This window comes from Anabrus simplex, chromosome 1 (assembly GCF_040414725.1).
Source record: "Anabrus simplex isolate iqAnaSimp1 chromosome 1, ASM4041472v1, whole genome shotgun sequence".
NCBI classification, from domain to species: Eukaryota; Metazoa; Arthropoda; class Insecta; order Orthoptera; family Tettigoniidae; genus Anabrus; species Anabrus simplex.
Genome location: NC_090265.1, coordinates 1,337,519,426 through 1,337,543,906, shown reverse-complemented (window position 1 = coordinate 1,337,543,906; position 24,481 = coordinate 1,337,519,426). Strand labels below are relative to the sequence as shown.

Below are 24,481 nucleotides of genomic sequence, written 5' to 3'. Positions count from 1 at the left end.
AATGTCTATTTATTGTGTTGGTAAATTCTGATATTTTACTTTATTATTATTATTATTATTATTATTATTATTATTATTATTATTATTATTATTATTATTATTATCAGGATTATTTTAATTTGATCGGTGATTTCATGCCGATATATTTTTTTAGCATCATGTTAGCGGATGTCAGGTACACACTCTCGCCTTATTGGTCAGAGGTTAGAGAACATCGTTATTTAGTTGTATGCTGGGGGGAAGTGTGGTGAATGTTACGGGGAAGAGAACGTTTGTTTGAACCCCAGACCTCTGGAGAGTTGAGAGAATTTGATTTGATTTAACGGTTTAATTTGAGAGGTAATTCTTGGATATTAGAGAATATGAACTGATTTGAGCATGAATAGAGTGAATCAGTTCAATTGAGTGAATTTATTGACACGTTGAGCTCGTATTGTAAGCGGGTCGAACGGTGTATTTATCCTGTTGGCAGAGAAGCGGGCGAGGGGCCGAGATTTACAACCCCAGAAAGGGAGAGTCCTTTAGGGAGAAGTCAGCTGAGTGAGGCGCCCAGCGAAGAAATTTGGTTCTTTCTACCACTATGCTCTTCTGTGAATAAAAGACAGAATATTTACGTAACTATTAATACCACACACGCCACAAGTCATGATCCAAAGCAATGTAGAAACTTATGACTGTACTTTACATGATTACGGTAGCTAGGGCTTGATTTCAGTATCCTTGATGGAGACGACCAATGTCTTGTGTTCGAACCTCGGTAGCACAAATGAATGGCGGGTCTCACAAGCAGTGGATTTTTACGAGACAAAATACAGCCATTGTTTTCTTTGTAGGTGTATAATATATGTTTCTCTTTCAGGGTGTGAACATATTTTTTATTAATTAGGGTTCTATTTGAATTTAGACTTCGTGAAAGTCCATTGATAGTTGTAAATGTCGCGTTTCGATGATAAGTCTGTGTACAGTTTAGTTCTATTATGGGAGACTCGTAACTATATTATTCATCTTCGTGTTTAGATTGATGAGATTTATTTGAATTGCCGGAGCATTTGATCATTTGCTCCAATTTTGTTTTGTTTTATAGGTATTCGGTGACAGTAATTCTAAGTTAGGCGGCCACTCTAAGACGAAATTTTCCAGTGTAAATAAATTTTAAATAAGTAATATGGGATTTACTCCCGTGGAATACTTGCACTTGGAGGGGCATAGCTTATAACTGTAAATATATAAGGGTTATTCTGATTTTTTTCTGTAGCACTCAACAGTTTAAATTCAGCGGGTTGATAGACCACAAAAACAAAAGGTAGAAAGGTGATGTGTTAACAAGAATTGTCATCCTCTCGGACATTTTATCTTTATAAAGAGGAAGGTAACAATCAAATCGTTGATCATGAAGGTAGGGTCTCTTGTATCATAAATTTTATCAGCGAACAGTTGTAATCCGCATAGATATTTTCTTTGGAATGTGGATGAGATAGCTGATGTGAATGGTAGCACGGATTTTTCCGTTGCTAAACAAGTGTTTCTTTTATACTTGTAAAATTTGTGTTAGTCTGTCAAGGTTGTAATAGATTTGTATATGTTTCAACGAGCGCCTAGTAAATTTTTAGAAAGTTATTTATGCCTATCTGTGTCGAAAGTTTGGTATCCACAACCTCTTCCGTTCACTGTATGCCTTTAAGGTAGTTGTAAGTAGTATTTTTCATAGCCGCGGACGGTCTGCGACCTTGAGAAGCCTGGGTTCAGATCTTAGGAACGGGAGAGTAGCAGTGACCTTACTGTGCCGTAAGGGCATTTGTCGTCCCACGTGGGTGGATTAATTATATAAAATCCCGGTGAGGCGACATTGTCACTAGGCCGAAAAGGTTCCTTGACTGTCGTCTTCTATGGAGCATGGTCCCGTGTGTTCATGACCCGAGAGGGTTACATTTTTGTCGTTCACATGGTCCCATGAGCTATGGAAGGCGATGGGAAAGGTCCCACTATGGAGATATGAATGTCATTGCCATGTTGATGGGTATGCTGGGAGGATTTAAAAAATTCTGCTGCTTCCTTCACCTATGGGACAATCAAAATACAGGTGAATATCATGTTGAACGAGATTGGGAATCTAAAAGCTCTTACAACCCAGGAGAGGTAGACGTCCAGCACATCCCACTAGTTGACTCATAAAAAGTTATGCTTCGACCTCTCCATGTAACACTTGGCTTAGCAAACACCTTTGTAGGCACTTGGAAGAAGAAATGAAAGATTCTAGTATATGAGTAAAATATTTTGTCATATTTCAGCTGCTAAAGTACAAGAAGGCATCTCAGTGGGCCCGCAGATCAGAGAGCTATTGCAAAGATCAAAAAGTTGATGGAAATTTGAATGAGACTCGAGTGAAATGTTGATAAAGCTTCAAGTGGCTCCATATGAACTTCTTGGGGAAGACAAAGTCTCCTGACTACAGGCGAGAGAAGTTCAGAAATGACTGGATATATAAAGAAATAGTTTGCCATATATCATTTAACCTTCATTTCCTACATTCCTATTTACATTTTTACCAGCCAGCCTTGGTGAGGCCAGTGACAAGAGGGGTGAAAGGTTTCACCAAGATGATGGAGAAATGCTACCAGGGCTTCTGGAACAAATCCATGATGTCTTATTTTTTGTGTGAAGTAAGTGTATTGTTGCATTGATCATATTTAATTGTATGTGTATGTCCATCAGTTCAATGTATTTAATGCTGTTGTTATTTGAGTCACCAGTCCATAGACTGGTTTGATGCAGCCCTTCATGCCACCCTAACCTGTGCTAACCTTTTCATTTCTATGTAACTATTTAATGTATTGCAGGGAATTTAATATCTGTATGTGGTACAAAGAAACAGAAGGTAAATCATGAGAAAAGTATAATTTTATTTCCAGTGATTAAAATTATTTTAATTTTAATTATTTTAATTTTAGTCAACCAGAGTAATTTGATGAATACTTAAATTAAATATCAATGTTTGAGTTTTGTTGGAATTTAGTAAGAGCTTGTTTGCGGTAAACCATTTAGTTGTTGTGTAGAGGGTAACATTTGTTAATCGCCTAACTTTGTCTACAGTATTTGCATTTGTTATAAATTGTATCTGTAGAGTTCACATTGTAAAGTGGATTATTTATTAGCACCAAAAATAAAAATATTCTGAACACCGAGCACTATGGAACAACTTGTTTAATGTAAATATTAGATGATCTTGTGCCTTCCACTTCTGCTGTTTATTTATGACCAGCATATCAAGCTGCTTATCTCTAACTCCATAGGAATGTAATTTTGGAATCAAATTTTGATGTGATACACAGTCAAAAACCTTGCTAAGGTCACATAATGTAATATGAGCAAGCCTCCTGTTTTGTAAAGAAATTTCAAGCAGTGAGTCAATTGCTCCAATAGTTGATTTACCCAATTGATATCCAAACTGTTCATCACATTAGAGATTATGTTTAAAAAACCATGTACCAATTTCCTTAACATAATACTTTCTAGAATCTCGCCTAGCTGTACTTCCACTTAAAACAATAATCACCACCACCACCACCACCACCACCACCACCACCACTATTCTCTTGTTTCTAAACTGTCATCAGTACAAATAACGAGAGGTTCAAAAACACGATCAATTACTGCTTTTAGAAAATTATTTGAAATGCCAAAGATGTCTCGGTTATATGAAGCTTTAAGTTTATTCACTAAAAGTTATGAACAGATACCGTACAGGATTACACTTTCGTCACCATCATCATCATCATCATCAACATCTACAGTTTCCAGCTGTTGGCCGGGTCTGCTTAGGATTACACCTAAAATCCATTAAATCAACTGGGGAGTCACCTATGTTTTCATACACATCATCTACTGACTGAACAAAATATTGATTAAACTCATTGGAGGATATTTCAGTTTCTTGTTTTCCCCTAATTCTGTTACTCCCTTTATTAATTACTTGCCATACTGCTTTGCATTTATTAACTGCTCTAGATAGTTATTTTGCTAGGGGCTTTACGTCGCACCGACACAGATAGGTCTTATGGCGACGATGGGATAGGAATGGACTAGGAGTTGGAAGGAAGCGGCCGTGGCCTTAATTAAGGTACAGCCCCAGCATTTGCCTGGTGTGAAAATGGGAAACCACGGAAAACCATCTTCAGAGCTGCCGATAGTGGGATTCGAACCTACTATCTCCCGGATGCAAGCTCACAGTCGCGCGCCTCTACGCGCACGGCCAACTCGCCCGGTAATTGCTCTAGATATACAATTCTCATCGGCTTCCAACTTTCCTTAATTACTGCTTGTTTATATTGGTTCCTTACATTCTGATATAACTGTACAAATTCCTTCCTACCATTCTTTGACAATTTATAGCATAATATGACTTGTTTCTTCATATCCTCCAACTCTGATGTATGCCACATTAATGGATTTAAGGCTGGTCTAGAATTTTGACTACGAATAGGCTTAGTATAGATTCTTTTAATGAGAGGAAAGCACTTTTTAGATAATGTTAAAAATGTGTTGAAAGTATTATTTTATTTTCTACCTTTGATATTATTCTTAACTCCACACATTAATCCCCACAGCGTGTGCAGTCTACATAAATCTTGTTATAAATTCTAGCCTTTCTTCTTCTGAAAAAAATTGCTTAGAAACTGATTGCTTGGCAGGTGTTCTATGTATAGTGTTTTCTAGCTTCATCCAATGGTATGCAGTGTGATAGTGCTGAGTCGTTGTTTCAGCGTTAGAAATAAGTACACACTCAGCATGCTCCTTACTATCTAACACATCGTACTGTTTCTTAACAGACATGACTGATGCAGCCCAGATGTGGTTGCTGCCCTATGATGAACATGAAATACGCCACAATGTGCGGATGATCTGGGAGGAAGTAAAACCTCTCTACTTACAACTACACGCCTATGTGCGCCGTAAACTACGTGATCGGTACGGTGAGGCACTAGTGGGCTCCCGAGCTCCCATCCCTGCTCATTTACTAGGTAAGATATAACCCATATACTGTACAGTCGCTAAGAGGAATGAGAACATGGTACCGTATTGTATAAGTTCCGCGCAGGTATACTTTACTCAGAAACAATTCAACTTACAGATACAATATAATGTCTGTTGTGGGTATCTACAGGGTTTGTATCTATATGGGTGGTGATTTATATTTTGAATAGAATAACACATATAATTTAATTTCACATAAATTGTTTATTCCACCTATTCAGTACATTATATTATTTGCAATGCATATATTTACATTGTAATGAGTCACTAGGGACTAGTTTTGACCCTACTTGGGGTCATCATTAGCCTTAATTAAGTACACAATTTTATGTCGAATGTCCTAAAAGAATACATTCCTATAAAGTAATAAAACTAGTAATATGAGCTATATGTTCAGTGCAATAATTGTATTGAAGTGTAGTTTTACGCTCTTTTTTTGTTGTGTATCATGTCATGGCGACTCTTGGATCAGTCAAGTGAATTAGTGTTGTTCTATGGAGTCAGATCGAGTTTGTTAGAACATAGTGGTGACCCCGACGTGATGGATGCTGTGAGTTTATTCCTGTCCTAGAAGAGAAGGAATTTGAAGTACAACAGCACGTGGTTCCGAGTTACTATTTCTTCCAAGTCGAGAAGGAATAAATATGGAGAAACTGAAGAAAGGTAGGACACCTCTGAGAAAATGCTTCACAAAGAAGATAAAAAACATAAAGGGAATTCTCGCAACAGGTACGTCTCCCGATTTTAATGATGCACTTACTTCAAATTTCAGTCGTTTAGAGGCATTAATGTCGGAGCTTCGTGAATTAGACAGCAGAATAATGGATGCACTTTTAGATAGCAGTGATTATATGACTGTAATTTCATCAGAAAAAGAAACTTCCGAGAAGTATAACGACGAATTTGAGGTTATACGGGTACAAGTGAATAATGTTTTGACGCACTGTAGAGCAGACAGTTCTTTAGGTGAGGCACATGAAGAGGCCTCGTGTCATAGTCAGGATAGGAGGAGAACTTCACTTCCTAAGATTGAAATTAAGAAATTTAATGGTGATTTACGAGAGTGGTTAAGTTTTTTGGTCGCAATTTCGGAAGATTCACGAAGACGATAGTTTGCATTGTACCGGTAGTGACAAATTTCAGTATTTATTGCAAGTTATAGAAATAGGAACTGAACCTCATGAAATTGTGCTTAGTTATCCACAGACATCGGAAAATTACCCGAAGGTCATTCAAACTCTACAAGAGCGGTTTGGAAGAGCGGATCTTCTATTACATGTGTATGTTAGGGAATTACTGTAGTTAGTGATTTCAAATGCAACGCAAGAGTACAAGCTTCCATTACCCAACTTGTTAATCAAGCTAGAGTCTCACCTTCGATCCCTCAGTAGTTTGAATCTAGCACCTGCAGACCCAAGTACATGGCTCTTTCCATTAGTCGAATCTAGCCTCCCAGAAGAGACATTACGAGCCTGGCAAAGAAGTCGGTTCTCGAAACAAGAAGGAAGTACAAAGGGAGAAATTGGGTCTCGAGTTGAGTGCCTCATGGAATTTCTACGTACTGAAGTCCAAACCGAGCAACAGATTCTATTAGCTCAAGCAGGATTTAGTAATTTGGCTGTGAAAAGTAAGAATGAGAACAGGTTAGGTTCTACCAGGACGGAGAAGAAACATAATAAAGACCCTGTAGATAGACCCGTTCTTACTGTTGCCATCCTTTACAACAACAGTTCTTCAGTGTCATGCATTTTCTGTAGTAAATCTCATGAAAGTGATAAATGTTCTTTCACTAGGAAGATGAGTATAGAAGACCGGAGATCAAAAATGAAAGAAAAAGGTCGTTGCTATTTGTGTACAAAACCTAACCACTCAGCTAAGAACTGCAAGTCTTCCGTTCACTGCTTACTTTGTGGAAATAAGCACATTACTCTTATGTGTCCTGATTTATCATGAGCTGAGAAGAGTGAATCTAAGATTGAGAAGGAAACGCAGCCATCTCAAATTACACCCGACCTAGTTAACCATATTTGTATAAATCAAGTTGTCCTACAAACACTGATGGTCAAATTACAAGGGAATGGTAAACAGAAAACAGTACGAGTATTCTTAGACTGTGGCTCACAACGAAGTTACCTCCTTCAGAGTACAGTTAAAGAGTTGAGGCTAGAACCTTGTGCAGAAGAAATAGTAACCCATGTTTTGTTTGGTGGAGATCAAACTTCTAGCATTAAACACAAAAAATACAAAATCAACATAGGAAGGAATAATAATAATAATAATAATAATAATAATAATAATAATAATAATAATAATAATAATAATAATAATAATAATCGTATGGCCTCAGCTACCGTGTGCAGACATTTCAATTTGACGCCATCTGGCTGTCTGCTCGTCAATTTCGACGTTTCGTTTTACTCTAGGCCCACTAGATGGCAGACCGACTAAACCGAAACTCTCTTTGGCGTCTATGGCTGAGATTTAATGAATTTTGTCGGGTAAATACCAAATGTGTCACCAGAGATACTTTACATGCCGACATCGTACGACGTGGAGTGTCGAATGGACTTTTTTCCGCCCTTCAAAAATCCGACTACCTCTGCCGGGTTTGAACCCGCTATCTTGGGATCCGGAGGCCGACACTCTACCACTGATCCACAGAGGCAGCTAACATAGGAAGGAATGATGGGCAATTCAATTGTGAAATAGAGTTACGGGATCATCCTAGAATTTGTCAGTCGATTCCACGAGTGTCAAGATCTTCGGACTTGTTGCAAGAGTTGAAAATGAAGAAGATATGGATCAGCGACCTGGGTGATGATTTTCCAGAGATTGAGCTCCTCATAGGAATGGACGTATACGCCAGGATTCTCACAGGAAAGGCAGTTCAATTGAAGAATGGATTCATAGCCGTGGAAACGAAACTCGGATGGACTTCGGCTGGTGAGAGTCAAGACCAATCTGTTGATGTTAATCTGAGTAACCTCACCATCTCAATGGCTCGTGATGATATGCGAACCATATCTGAGCTCTGGAACCTGGGGACTATTGGTATCTGTGATCAGGTAGAAGACAAAACGACTGAAGAGATCAAACAGAATCTCCTTAGCACTTTGAAAAGAGATGGCAGTGGTCGCTATATAATAAACCTCCCATGGAGAAAAGGTTACACCGAGATCGGTTGCAATAAGCATATTGCAGAGAAGAGACTTGAATCTACAACTGACAAGCTAATGGAGGCAAACCTATTCACCAGTTACGATCAGATTTTCACTGAGTGGAAGAAAGAAGGATTCATAGAAGAGGTACCGAATGAAGAATTAGAAAGATGCTGTCATTATCTTCCTCATCAGCCAGTAATCAAATTAACAAACTTGACAATTCCTGTTCGTCCAGTCTTCGACGCATCCTGCAAGACAGAAGAAGGTGTTTCACTGAATGACTGTCTAGAGAAAGGGCCCAATCATGTTCAGTTAATTCCAGAGGTACTCCTTAGATTTCGGGAGAACGTAATTGGAGTTATTTCAGACATCCAAAAAGCCTTCCAAATGATTGCGGTTGCGAGAGAAGATCGTGATTTCCTGCGTTTCCTATGGTGGGAGAATTGCGATATGAAGAAAATCAAAGTTTACAGACACTCACGAGTGGTTTTTGGAACTACCTGCAGTCCATTTGTAAAAGGTGGTCCTGGAATCCATTGGATCTCCTGGCTGTTAAACCTCCGTCCATAGTTTGAGCTGTCATCCGCCAAGCTGTTCTGAAGATCTATGTGAACAACCCTACAATAGGTATGATGATCCCCAACATCCAGATAAGGAATGTGAATGTCTTGAGAAGCGCTAACCTTGATTCGGACCACTATCTCTCCAAGATTAAAATCAAGCTTCTTCCAAGAAACAACAGAAGAGTCTGGACAAAGAAAACCACTAGATTTGACACTGAAAAGCTGAAAACTGACAGAGAGTTCGCTCATAAACTTGAGTCCTTGGATCCAGAGAATTGGGATCAACTGAAAAACGCCATTGTTAAAACTAACAAAACCAAAGAAACACCCATGGTGGACTCATGAATGTGATGAAGCAATAGCTCAAAAGACAACTCGCCTAGCAAAGATGAAACTCACAGAAGACTCAAGATAGGTATGAGGATTTCCTGGCAGCAAGAAAATATGTGGCAAAGGTCATCCGTGGGGCAAAGCACTCATTTGACAAGAACCAACTGACACAGATCGAACAGGATTTCAATAAGAACAACACCAGGGATTTCTATAGAATGTTCAAACGCAACCTCACAGAATATACCCCTCCAAGTCTACATTTCAGAGACCACAAAGGTTAACTTGCCTACAACGACAAGGGCAACTGTCAGATCTTGGTAATATTTTTTGAATCTCTTCTCAACTGTGAAGAACCAGAATCACAATTTGCTTTTGAAGAAACCACGTGTCCCAACCCAGACTCTTCTCCACCCACAAAAGAGGAAATTAAACAGATCATCAAGTCATTAAAGAACAACAAAGCACCTGGCGAAGATGCAATAATTGCAGAACTCTGGAAGGCCGCAGGAGACGAGGCAATCGACAAACTAACACCAACTTGTGAAAATTTAGATTTTATGATTCCACCTTTACAATACTGTAATTGTCTTTATTAACAAGACTACATTAAATTACACTCGTGAAACATGTTTCGTCCTCTTATAGGACATCTTCAGTCACAAAAACATAACATTAAAAATAAGGCGAGGACACATTAAAATAAGTAAATGCAAAGTCTTTGTATCCTGTGACGCGGCGTGATAGCGTCTTGTCAATCTTCAATGTTAAAATGGTGCAGCGTGAACATGATATGAAGCATGAAGTCCAATTAAAATCATATGTTAAAACTGTTGTTCAAAACAACGAATTGTCAATTATAAAACACCGTAAGTGGCTATGCGAATAAAATTATGTGCATATTGTACATAAAACAGTGTTGTGATGATGCCACATTATAATAGCTTTCTTGATTAGGAGGTGGAATTATACTGATGCAAGTTGAACCTGATTGTGTGTTGACAATAGGGGCCTAAAAAGAAAAAGAAAATATGTATGAACTGAAGAATAAAAGGCCTCTAAAATGTGAACTAAGTGCCCATCCAGTCACTCACCTTCTTGCCCGTCGTACGTCTACCACTCCACCTCAAGTGCTAAGGCTAACTGAGTGACGTCCTCGAAGGTCGTTGAGGACTGACTGTGAGGGGGGGTTGAGAGGAGTTTGACGTAAAGGGAGAGGCGTGAGGTAACGTATTATTCACGCGCCTTCGTGAAAAGAATTTATTGATTAATTCCTCGAAAAGTATATTGATATCCTCCGATATCTCATTAAGATTATAAATCGGGTTACATTTTTGATCAATATTTTTAAAGATGTTTTCTAAAATATTCAATAGATTTTCTTTCTTACATAAATGGAGAATCGTCTTGTTGTATGCCCGTGAATGTATGATTGGTATCGTCCATATGAGAACCGAATGCTGAGAATCTGCCGTACTTTGACGCATTAACATGTTCATTATACCTTATGTTAAAATTGCGGCCTGTCTGTCCAATATAAAAGGCGGGACACTGTTGGCACGTTAATTTGTAAACACCTGATTGCACTTTCGGCTTCCGCCGTGATCGTGATCGCGTCTTTAAGTTTAAATTGAACGGGCCAATTGAATTTGGGGCCTTTCTCCATAACGCTTATTAAAATTTCTTGACATTACAATTATTAATGACTCTAATAAACTTAGGTTTAAAATATTTAGGAAACCTACTCAAACGGCAAACGTAATTAAACAAAATTCCGTACACCCGGCAGCACATAAGAGGGCCTCCTTTTACAGTATGATTTATAGAGCTTATAATATACCCATGTCAGAAGCAAATCGTAAAAATGAATTGGATACTTTTTATTTTATAGCAAAAAGAAACGGGTTCAACAGGCAATTTGTGGATAAAATTATTAGCAAAATTGAGAAGAAAAAAACACTTTCCATATTAACAAAGGATACCAAAAAGAAAGAATATAGTTACACTCTTTTTACTTATAGTCACAGTAAAATATACGAAATCACGAACGTTTTCAAGAAAATATGAAAGTTCCTTTTAAAACAACCAATAACAACGCTCATCTTTTCTTCAATCAGCACACTACCAATAACGGCAATAGCAAATTTCAGAAATCACGTGTTTACAAATTAACGTGCCAACAGTGTCCCGCCAGTTATATTGGACAGACAGGCCGCAATTTCGAGGAGTTAATCAAGAAATTCTTTTCACGAAGGCGCGTGAATAATACGTTACCTCACGCCTCTCCCCTTACGTCAAACTCCTCTCAACCTCCCCTCACGGTCAGTCCTCAACGACCTTCGAGGACGTCACTCAGTTGGCCTTAGCACTTGAGGTGGAGTGGTCGACATAGGACGGGCAAGGAGGTGAGTGACTGGATGGGCACTCTGTCCACATTTTAGCGGACTTTTATTCTTCAGTTCATTCATATTTTCTTTTTCTTTTTTAGGCCCCTATTGTCAACACACAATCAGGTTCAACTTGCATCAGTATAATTCCACCTCCTAATCAAGAAAGCTATTATAATGTGGCATCATCACAACACTGTTTTATGTACAATATGCATATAATTTTATTCGCATAGCCACTTACGGTGTTTTATAATTGACAATTCGTTGTTTTGAACAACAGTTTTAACATATGATTTTAATTGGACTTCATGCTTCATATCATGTTCACGCTGCACCATTTTAACATTGAAGATTGACAAGACGCTATCATGCCGCGTCACAGGATACAAAGACTTTGCATTTACTTATTTTAATGTGTCCTCGCCTTATTTTTAATGTTATGTTTTTGTGACTGAAGATGTCCTATAAGAGGATGAAACATGTTTCACGAGTGTAATTTAATGTAGTATTTTTAATAAAGACAATTACAGTATTGTAAAGGTGGAATCATAAAATCTAAATTTTCACAAGTTGATACTTTGACAATACGAGCTCTAATATGAAATTTATAACGTCCAAAACTAACAGCATTCATGAGGTCTGGGAAACAGAGAAAATTCCAAGTGATTGGACAACAGCCCTGATTAATCCCCTTCATAAGAAAGGTGAGAAAGCATGTGTAAACAACTACCATGGCATCTTCCTCCATTTGAGAACGTACAAAATTCTCTCAAAAACCCTTCAGACCCAGGCAGAAGAGCAGCTCAATTCACATTTGGGTATATATCAAGGAGGGTTAGAAAAAGTTGATCATGCCTAGAGCAGATAATGAATCTTTGTTCTTTCCTATCTGAATATGTGGAGCCTCTCTTGAGTCATAAACTGCTGCTATATGGCAGAACATGAAGGGGAAAATATTGGAGTGTGTTTGGCAGGAATAATTTCTACTTTCAATTTTGCAATCTTGACTGTTAATGAAATAAGGGAGAAACAAAATGTCAATATGGAAGAGAGAAGGATCTGTAAAAAGTATATATATATATATATATACAGGATGTACCAAATATCGACGGCAATGTAATGTAAACCGCATTGCAAAACATTTTTTATTGAAAAGGTGGAACTGTCAACTTAAACTTTTAATTTTCTATGCTGAGTATGGTGAAAGTATGTTAGCCTATGTAGAGATTTCCTGCACTAAAAATTTTCTTTAGTAAATTGTCAATCCTAATTGACCTCAGATTTGTAATGGGGCTTCCATGGTTTTCCATTTTCATACCAGGAAAATGCTGGAGCTGTACCTTAATTAAGGCTACGGCCGCTTTCTTGCCACTCCTACGCCTTTCCTATCCCATCGTCGCCATAAGACCTCTCTGTGTCTGTGCGACGTAAAGCAAAATTGAAAAAGAAACAAAAAAGTAATAGGGCAATTTCAAAAGCGCTTAAAGCTACAAAGCTACTCAAAAGTGTGGGAGAAATGACATTAAAAATTTACTTCCATTATATTTTTAATCTATCATTTTAAAATGTGGTAGGAATTTGAAATTGAAATCATAGTTGTTGAAGTACATTAAACTTGGGTATATAAACAGGTAAGTCAAAATCTTTGACATTTTTATTGAACATTTTTGTAACACTTTAAATTGGGGTTATTTTAAATACTATCGGTATGTGCTTGGTATCACTATTTTCCAAACTTACCCAATTTTCTTTTGTAAATAAGTAGCTGCTGGACTATTGGAAGACACAAGTGGACATAGCGAGGAAACGATACTGAAGATGATCAATCACTCGTAATAGCGGATGCTTCAGTGATAAGGCTTTCTCTGTAACTGAAGAATAGTACACAGTTTAATATAGGAATTATGAAGGGACATTAAAAACTGACGAAATAACGGGGTTCTCGTTATATGATGTACTCGCTAGTGGAACTTCTATTGTATTTGTTTCGCTCTGTTTCTTTCAACTACGCACAACTCCCTGTCAGCATCAATCCTTGTTTGGAGCCATTTCTGTTAAGCCTTCTTTTTTACATTTACAAGCTGCTCTCACTTCATCATTCCACCAAGATATACGCTTTTTCTCATCTTTACACACAGTTGTTCCTAGGCATTCCCTTGCTGTTTCTACTACAGCATCCCTATATTTCTATATCCTTAACCACTGCTCGGAACTTCTCACAAACCATACCCATGTAATTCTATCTAATTTCCTCATCCTGGAGATTCTCTACCTTTATTCGTCTGCAGACAGATTTCACTTTCTCTATTCTAGACCTAGAGATACTTAGTTCACTACAGATCAGATGATGGTCTATATCATCGAAAAGTCCCCTGAAAACCTGTACATTCCTGACAGATTTCCTGAATTCAAAGTCAGTTAAGATATATGTTGCCATTGATGCTTTCACAGCCCTTACGCTAGTGCTGTATCACGTCCGGCAAGCCATCTGGTGACGAATGAACGTGCCATTTCCACTTCTATTGGGTAACGTCTAAATTCAAACCTCATTGTTTTAAAAGCTTTTCTTGTGAACAGTCGAGATTTTCTTGTGATGACGCAGAGCAAAGTTCTCTCCGAAATGTAAAGAATTTCACCTTATTTTCTTGACACAGCATAAGCCCAAAATTCTATATTATGTCCAGTTAAAATATAGTCTGTTATGGATCTGGTACCTCTACCCTCCCCTGTGTAGCGGTGAATAGCCTAATGCTTGGATTACCTAGTTGTTAGGCCCTTTAAACAACAAGCAAGCAGGAATTGAATGAATGAAGCCCCATCTAGTGGCAAGGATAGGAATTGTGCCAGCTGCCAAAGTCTGTTGCACTCCTCTGAGGCAATGATTAATGAATGACAGATAAAATGAAATGATATTGGAGTGTGTTGCTGGAATGAATTACGACAGGGAAAACTAAGGTACCTGGAGAGAAACCTGTCCCACCTCCTCTTTGTCCAGCACAAATTTCACATGGAGTGACCAAGATTTGAACCACGGAACACAGTGGTAAGAGGCCGGTGCGCTGCCGCCTGAGCAACGGAGGCTCAGGTTACATGCCTACATTATTATATTAGGTTAAAGTCTTTTTTCCTAGTGGTTTTACTTCGCACCGACACAGGTCTTATGGCAACGACGGGATAGGAAAGGCCTAGGAGTTGGAAGGAACCGGCCGTGGCCTTAATTAAGGTACAGCCCCAGCATTTTCCTGATGTTAAAATGGAAAACCACAGAAAACCATCTTCAGGGCTGCCAACAGTGGGATTCGAATCCACTATCTCCCGGATGCAAGCTCACAGCTGCGCACCTCTAACCGCACCGCCAACTCGCCCGGTAGGTTAAAGTCTAGACAGGATTAATCGTTTAGGAAGAATATACTCTGACATTCGATAATAAAGGTTATATCCCTACAAGGAAAGCTGCCAACATTGTGCTATGGTTAAGCTTGAGCAATTGGTTTGGTTTGTTAGAGAGGTACCGAGATGGTACAGTGAAAGGCTGCAAGATTCATGCTTAACTATTTCTGTCCTAGAAATAGTGTGATGGGCATTATAGAGAAACTTGCATTGGAGACGCTGAAGGCTAGACGGAAAACCCACGATAATATGCCATGTACGAAGCCAGCTTGAAGAGAGTTAATAGTCGGCTAAGAAAAAGCAGAAAACAAACAACCAGTGGTAAATACTTGTTTGTAAATTGGGGAATCGATAATTTGCAATAGAGCCTTTTCCAAAAAATGTTCAAGAAAGACTGGTACTTTCATGTAAATTTTTGCAGGATGGTGGTGTATGAAGTGTCGTGATGGGTACTAGTATTGTGTGGTGGAGGTTGTGATCATGCAAATATCAATATAAATTATTTTGGAAGGTTTATTGGTTGAAAATAGCAGTGTGAACCATTTACCAACATGTTTTAATTTGTTCCTCATTATCCTAAGGGATTCTCCATCTTCAAGTATTTGTGTGACTGAATAGACTTTGTCTATAAATTACATATTGATATTTTAACAGAATTTGTGTTGTTGACTGGCATTAAGTTTATAGTGACATGAAAAGTCATCATAGGCCTACATTCTTTTCATTTGTGAGACTATTGTAATTGGATTTTAGCCAGTTTTAAAATTAAAAATTTGTTGTACTTTCCCTTAAAATATAATCACCAACACCACCAATTAATTTACTAACCTGATATACTTTCACTTGAATTTAATACTATTTGCTGGAACATAGACATGAATAATGAAGAGACAGGATTAAATGGAGAGGAACCTTGTTTCTCCCAACTCAGAGGACATGATGATGATGATGATGATGATATCACATTAATTAACAATTTAAATTATTTGAGTAATATGTTTTATAAGATACTACGGTATCAGTCTTCAATTTGAAACATTAATGTAATCATCGGGGGTATACTGTTGCTTCACGTCCATAGGTTAAACCTTCAAAAGCCTTACACGTGACCCCTGGGTGGTGCTAAGGAAGCAACAACATTGGCTGCTGGACCTCTCTTCTAAAGATCTCCCAGCAAATATGCAAACTGTACAAAGTAATCCACTCAACAGCTCTTTTAAGAGCCAATTGACTCAAAAGCTTAGACATGGTATTAAAATTTGCCAACTGAATATTGAAGGTATCAGTAGATCTAAGTGTGATGTTTTGTCAAAATTGCTAAGTAATAATGGCATTGATCTGGTACTCATTCAAGAAATGCATGCTGCTACAGAAGATGAGCTAAGCAAAAGAGGGAAGATTTATGGTTATAGTATTATTGATGCTACCTTTGACAATGTATATGGTATTGCTACATATGTCCGTAACAACTTGGAGCAGGTTGAATTCGTCTCATCTAGTACAATTAATTATAATCATACTGTAACAATAAAACTGCAAGATGTAACCATCGTAAATATTTACAAACCTCCAGCCATCTGCTGGCCAACCCCGGCTCTTCCAGATGCAAGTCATCCAACTATCTATGCTGGCGACTTCAACAGCCATCATGAAACTTGGAAATATGTAAGAAACGATGATTGCGGCATAGCTTTAGTAGAATGGTCAGAAGACCAAAATGTACATCTTATATTTGATGCAAAAGACAAAGGCATGTTTAGATCTGCTGCTTGGAAGCGAGAGTCCAACCCAGACCTCTGTTTTGTCACATGTGACTCTGTTGGCAACCCTCTACCCATGATTAGAGAAGTTTTGGGGGACTTCCCAAATAGTCAACACAGACCAATCTTCCTTGAGATGGGCATCTCTGTTCCCTTAATTAGATCTTTCTCATGCCCACGCTGGAACATGAAAAAGGCAAACTGGACGAAATTCTCTGAAGAGCTGGACAATTGCATCAGATGGATTCAGGCAACCAGCGATAATTATCAAAGATTTTTAGGGCTTGTGAAATCTGTAGCCAAGAAGCACATCCCAAGAGGCTACAGGAAAGAATACGTTCCTGGATGGAGTGAACAGAGTGATGCCCTATACAAAGATTTTCTTGAAACAGGTGCCCATATGACTGGTGAGGAGCTATTACGGAGTCTGGATGAAAATCATAGACAGAAATGGACAGAAACAGTTAGTAACTTGGATTTCTCTCATTCCAGTAGAGAAGCCTGGAGCCTACTGAGAAAACTTGGATTAAGCTCAACAGGAGTTAGAGAGAAGTCAACTATCTCACCAAACAAAATAGCCTCCCATATTGTTTTAACTTCAAGAGTCACTAAAGATAAAAAACATACAAAAACGGTGAAAAAGAACCTAAGGATGCTTAAATGCACCTCTCCAACCTCTTCCAAGTACTCTGAAGCCTTCACGATTGATGAGTTTGATACAGCATTAAAGGACATGAAGGTTGGTAAGGCACCAGGTTTTGATGGAATACATCCTGAATTTATCGTGAATATAGGACGGAATGCGAGAAGGTGGTTGACGTGCTTCTTTACCCACATACTTCAGACAGGTATTCTTCCTAAGGTGTTGTTGCTGTAAACTCCTTGAAAGACTACTATACAACAGAATTAGCAATTAATCAACATATTCCTATTGACCAAGCTGGTTTTAGGCAGAATCGTAGCTGTTGTGACCAAGTCCTTGCACTCACAACATGCACTGAAGCAGGTTTTCAGCAACAGTTGAAAACCTCTTCTGTTTTTCTCGATCTTTCTGCTGCTTATGACACAGTTTGGAGAGAAGGGCTGCTGTATAAACTTCTTCAGGTATTACCATGCAAAACCATATACAATTAATTGGAAACATGCTTAATAATAGACTCTTCCAGGTTGTTCTAGGGAATAGGACTAGCAAGCTGAGAAGATTGAACAATGGTCTCCCTCAAGGATCAGTCTTGGCTCCTCTCCTGTTCAATCTGTATGTATCAGATTTGCCACCAACGAAATCTACAAAATTTTGCTGTGCTGATGATATAGCTTTAGCTACAAGTCATAGTAACCTGAAAGAAATGAAGAACATTTTAACTGATGATATTTCCATTCTTAGTGACTATTTTCGGAAATGGAGACTCTAACCAAACACCAACAAAACAGGCGTCCTGCTTCCATCTAAACAACAAAATGGCAAACTGTACTAACCAAGTGTCTTTAAATGGTAAGGTCCTCAGACACAATAATTATCCAAAGTACTTAGGTATAACATTAGATCGGACACTCTCTTTCAGGCAACATCTAGTAAATACAGCAGCAAAGATTAGGAGTCATAACAACATTCTGCAGAAGTTGTGTTGTACAACCTGGGGTGCTTCTGCAACTACCTTGAGATGTTCTGCCCTTGGTTTAGTTTTCTCTGCAGGAGAATATTGTGCTCCTGTGTGGATCAACAGCTGCCATGTGAAACTTGTGGACACTCAACTCAACAACACAATGAAGATTATTTCAGGCATAATGAGATCACCTCCTACCTGCTGGCTTCCTGTCTTGAGCAACATCATGAAAGGATTCTGTAGAGCACAAGCTCTGTTAAGAGAATACTCCAAGATAAATGAGAACCCTGACTAGGCCATCCACTTCAATATTCCTGACCTTCAGAGGAACCGGTTGAAATTTAGACATCCGCCAGTTAAGTTCGCTCTTAAGCTCACAGAAGACAATTTCAACCCCTGTGCCCAATGGAAGGAAGATTGGATCTCAAAAACAGGTGAACATCTCTGGCCTTTCTTCCCACCTAATTCGAGGTCTGATCTCTCAAGAAGAACTTGGACCATCCTTAATAGGATTCGATGTGGTCATGGTGTCTGTGCTGCGTCCCTGTAAAAATGGGGAAAGATACAATCCCCCGAGTGCGACTGTGGTGCTCCTTTTCAAACCATCAAACACATTGTAAAGGAGTGTAGCAGAAGAGCCTACCCTGGAGATTGGTTTGATTTTCTAGAGGTCAATACAGAGGCTCTAGAATGGATAACAACTTTGGACATTAAAATATAATGTACTTGTTTTCTTGTTTCTGTATACATATAGACCATACGATAAATAAATAAATAAATAAATAAATAAATAAATAAATAAATAAATAAATAAATAAATGTAATCATCTTTATATGAATGTTTACAAAGTGTAATTTTCATCATCATTTTCATTTTGCAAGGTTAGGGTATTTATGGTACTTCTCCACGTTCCACCAGTATTATTTTGTCTGTAATTCTGTTCCATCCAGGTTCCTTCTTCTTATACTGCTCTTGATCAAGTTTTTTTTTCTGGGTCTCCCTCCCACACTCTTTTCCCCAAACTTTGCCCCCATTATTGCTTTGGGATATTTTCTTCCTTAACTTTCTTTACATGACCACACACCATCTTAGTATATCCTTCTCCAATTCTGCCATTCAACTTTTCTACTCCAATTTACTTATGACACCTTCATTTCTCACTCTGTCTTTCCTATCACATGACTGAATGATGAAAACCTACAACCTATTTTCCAGTCAATGACCGGGTCAGGGATGAAATGAATGAAGCCCCCATCTTGTGTCTGGGATAGGAATTGTGCTGGCTGCCGAAGCCTGCTGCACTCCTCTGGGCAATGATTAATGACTGACAGATGAAATGAAATGATAGTGGAGAGTGTTGCTGGAATGAAAGATGACAGGGAAAACTGGAGTACCTGGAGAAAAACTTGTAGCACCTCCACTTAGTCCAGCACAAATCTCACATGGAGTGACCGGGATTTTGAACCATTGAACCCAGCGGTAAGAGGCCGATGTGCTGCCATCTGAGCCATGGAGGCTTTCTTTCCTGTCACACTTCTTTGGAATTTCATTTCACTGGCTTGAATTCCTCTCCCCTTTTCTTGTCATTGCCCATGTCTCCACTGCATGTTTCAGTATGGGTGAACAAATTATAATGGTATCAGGTTTGGTTTTATTTCTAAAAAATAGAAAAAAAGCTTTCAGTGACCATCAAATCACCATATTAAGCTACCAAAAAGTCCAATAAACTAGATTTTACAAATATAGTAGTTTTAGATTCATCTTTTGTGACCATTTTGTGATCTGGTGTAACTTATTTTAAACACCTAAAGTCTGAACTTCATTTTCTGGTTACACATCAGACATTACTGAACATTAAACTTGTTTCTGTACAGGTAATATGTGGGGACAATCGTGGAACAACCTGTTCAACATTACTCTGCCTGCTCCCGCCAGTGTCCTTCCTGATATCACAGCCAGGATGCAGTGTAAAGTAAGCGCTCTGAGGTGATTACAATCAATCTGTTGCTGATTCCATATGTCTATAAAAAAGAGGCATGCACACACACACATTAAACAGCATATAGATCTGTTCAAGTAACTGAAGTTTTAAGATAGATCCTATTTTGGGAAATGGGTTTATTCTTTATCATGTATTGACCTGACATTTGCAGAAGACAGAGATTATGGCAGAACAAATACCTGAATAGCAGACTAATTTAGCCGACAGGTTGAACAAATTATGCAGATGTATCACCATACTGGTTCTGTACTTTGTACTGTAATACGTTGTCACTGAATTCTTGTTTGACTTGTGTTTTTACAAATATTCATGGTGCATTTGTCTAGCGATTGTTTCATCTCTAAGGTGTTGTATTGATGACAAATTCTCCTTTATTTCTCAGGAACTACTTTATTACAGTTAATATATATATATAGGATGTACCAAAACTCTACGGCAAAAATTTAGGAATGGATTCCTCACATACAGAGAAGAAAAAAGGTTTATAACAACATGGGTCCGGAAACATATACTTACAGATTTATTCAAACTTTTGTACATTTACACCGTATGTCTGTAACGGCAGCTGAAACACCTTGAACATGTATCAGAGGAAATGTTCAAAGTGATGACCTTCAGCTTGAATACAAACCTCCGCTCGTTGTCGCATGGAGTTAAGCATAATACCAATATAAATGGTCCGCTATTGGACATTATAAATTTTCCAGCTAACTCATTCTTGTTGCCAGCGTGTCGCCCCCATGTGCTAGGCTGGGCTCATCAGTTGGTACCTAGCACACCTACCAAGACGCTGGATAGTGCATACCATGGAGGACTAGGACTAGGGGAAAGTTTTCTTTCCCCTCCCTGAAGGGGAGGGGCGAGCCACCTAGAAGGTAACGCCTTCTCTCTGGCCAGGAGATTTGGCGGGTTTGGAGGATTAATTAGGTTTGTGGGCGGGGGGGATAGGTTTGATTCTGTGAAGGAGTTGGGAGGGGGTTTTGACCTCTTGGCTAAGTATTTATTGATTTTTTCAGTTAGAACAGAATATTTACAAATTACAATTTTGGTGTTTTTACATATTGCTTTTTAACATTATCAGTCTTGTTCTGATGTTTCCGGTCTTCTTGCTGTTTTGGTAAAAGATTTGTCTCCAACGTATTGTTTTTACAGTTATAGTTGGGAATATATGGAAATATATCCCTTGCCCCCGGTTTGATTGTTTGAGTTTATTGGGGGGCTATTAGGATATTTACAATAGACGGTTACTTATTTTACATTATTTACATTATTTACAGTTTAGATTCTTTGATATTTACATGGATATTTACATGGATATTTACAGGTTTTGTCTTAATTACATTTTCCTAGTTGTTCACCGTGCTATTTACAAGTGTTGGTTTTAATTTAAATTTTACAATAATTTCTTCTTGCCTTGTTGTTGGGGGTACTCTCCTTCTGAAACATATGAGATAAATGCTAGTACATGTATTGTATACTTCTGCTATGAGGGGGGGGGGGGGGTTCGACGAGGGCTCGTGGGGCTTTAATTGGGGAGGGGTTGGTTGGGGTGTGGTTTGGGTAGGTTGAGGGGTTACAAGGGTTTGGGTGGCGGTAATTCTGTGGCGGGTAGGGTGTCACAGCTTACCTTTCTTACGTGTTGCCGCCATCGGGTGGGGGTGTGGGAGCGATAGTGGGTGGGGGTGCTAGCCTAGGGTTGGTGTAGTGGGAAGATTTTTACTCGGGTAGTTTGTGGGTGCTTCTTATACTAATGTTTCAAGCCGGGTGAAGTGGAAGTGGGTATTCAGTCCGGAGTTGGTGGGTTGGAAGTGGGCGTTGAGGGTTTGATTGGCTGCTGCCTGGAGTTGGGCTAGGACCAGTGGTCTGTGGTATGGGTGGATGTTCATGAGGGATAGAGCTACAAAACGGATTATGTCCTCAAGGGATGGGGGAGGGAAGAGGGACTGGTTTTGTGGGGTGGGAGGGTCTATGGTGCGGAATGGGGCTACTAATTCTGGGCGGTTTTCGGGTGGTTGAGGGCGGGCTTTACATTTGAGGGAGTAGGTGGGGTGGGGTTCTCCGCAGGTGTTACATTTCGAGGGGAGCTGGGTGTTTGGGCATTGGGAGGTGGAGTGCTGCTGTGAGCAGTGGCTGCACACTGGTTTTACGGAGTTGCAGTGTGCTGTGTCGTGCTTATTGTATGACAGGCAGCGCTCACATCGGATGGGTTGGGGCGCTGGTGCTCGGGAGGGTTCCACCCGATGGTAGTGTCTAAAAATAGATACTCCATTGGTTAGTACGCGGTCGACGTCTTGGGAGGTTTGGAGCAAGATTCTTACCATGTAAGTGGGCCCCGTGTTGTTTTTTATCCTGAATGCTTTTTGGACGGGGATACCTTCCTCGTTTAGTTCTTGGACTATCACATCGTCTGGGATGTCGGGGTCCACCCCACGGATTACGCAGCTAAGTAAGCTGTGACGGGGTGGTGTGGGTGGGTTTTTTATTGTGCGTGGAGATAAAGGTTTCAGGGGTTCGGATGAGCCGAATTGGGCTGCACCCACTGAGCCCATGAGCCGTCGTGCGGCGTCCTCCCCTATGAGCTTAAGGATGACCCCGTTGTTTGTTGGACGAATATCGGCGATTTCTTCACGTTGGAAGTTGAAGTGTAGAAGTTTTGCAAAGATTTTTTGTGGGTTTTTAAATTCTGGAGCTGGTTCCTTGATAAGGAAGTTGTGGGTTCCAGTGGGGGGTTTTTGAAGGGTCCGGGAGTTGGAGATGGGTCGTCTTGCACCGGAGAGGGGGGCGGAGGTTTCTTGATTGGTAAAGGTATTGGGTGGGGGAGGGGGGGGGGTTGTTCCTGATGATTTCCTGTTCTGTCGCTTGAATTTTGGTTCTGGGTTCACTGTTGTCTGAGGGGCTGGTGAGGTGTCGCTTGGATACTGGGTGGGAGGACTCACGGGTAGGAGCTGGGTTTATAGGTAGTTGGTGGTATCTAGTTCTTGAGCTGGTTGGGCACATTACGGAGTTATGTGCTTGGCTGTAGAAAAGCTGGTCCCTGCCGGCTTGGGAGATGGTGGTGGTCGTGGTGGTGTAGGTAGTGGTGGAAGTAACTGCCGTGCTTGTATCCATCTTGTCCACTCAGTTTATAAAATAGTTATTCAGTCACAGAGCACTGTTCACTGACGTTAATTAATTCACTGAGCACTGTAGGGCACTAGCACTAAGCAGAATTCTCAGCACTGTTATTTGCGCTTCACGCTTCTTATCTCTAGTTCTAATTGTCTGTCACTTGCTAGTGCTAATAGGTGTTGGCACTCCTGGAGGTCGGTGGGTGCACCCAGTCGAGCTGGGAGACACCTCTAGCTGCCCTCCGTGGGCCCCTACACCAAACCAAACAGTCCTGGGGTGAAACCCCTCGAGTGCCGCTTCGTCCACCTGTCCGAATGCCTTTTTAAGCTCCACTGGGGAGCCGCACCAGCTTACGGTGTAGGGGCCCTCGCTGGACGGAGAGAAAAAGAGAAGGCAGCTTACCGTTCTGTAGAGGAGGTGATACCTGCTGCTCCACTAGGTTGCTCTGCCGGGTGGTTTTCGCTGGCTGGCGGTTCGTCTCCGGTTCGCTAGGAAGCGCTGGCTGGCGAGAATCGCTGGCTGGTGAGGAGATGTACCATGGACGCCACTGCGTAGGCTAATTGTAGCTACTGGCAGTGCCAATGTACTAAGAGAGACTTTGTCTCATTATCAAAAATTGATGCCTGCTTGGCCATCAGATGATATAGATGTTGATTCCCATAGGGAATCTAAAATATTTGTTCCGAATGAGTAAATTTATAATACCAATATAAATGGTCCGTTATTGGACATTATACATTTTCCAGCTAACTCATTCTTGTTGCCAGCGTTTCGCCCCCATGTGCTAGGCTGGGCTCATCAGTTGGTACCTAGCACACCTACCAAGACGCTGGATAGTGCATACCATGGAGGCCACTGCGTAGGCTAATTGTAGCTACCGGCAGTGCCAATGCACTAAGAGAGAGTTTGTCTCATTATCAAAAATTGATGCCTGCTTGGCCATCAGATGATATAGATTCCCATGGGAATCAACATTTATATTGGTATTATTAATTTACTCATTCGGAACAAATATTTCAGATTCCCTATGGGAATCAACATCTATATCATCTGACGGCCAAGCAGGCATCAATTTTTGATAATGAGACCAAGTCTCTCTTAGTACATTGGCACTGCCGGTAGCTACAATTAGCCTACGCAG

At 39.8% G+C, this 24,481-nt stretch overlaps 1 protein-coding gene across 1 annotated transcript in view; it reads left to right on the top strand.

Annotated features, from left to right (window-relative positions):
- LOC136858968 (angiotensin-converting enzyme) overlaps nt 1-24,481 on the top strand; it is a 248,026-nt gene that overhangs the window by 20,990 nt on the left and 202,555 nt on the right. Inside the window, exons 2-3 of the mRNA XM_067138664.2 lie at nt 4,827-5,018; nt 20,105-20,202. Of these exons, the coding sequence (XP_066994765.2) occupies nt 4,827-5,018; nt 20,105-20,202 (290 nt within the window). The remainder of the gene's footprint in view (nt 1-4,826; nt 5,019-20,104; nt 20,203-24,481) is intronic.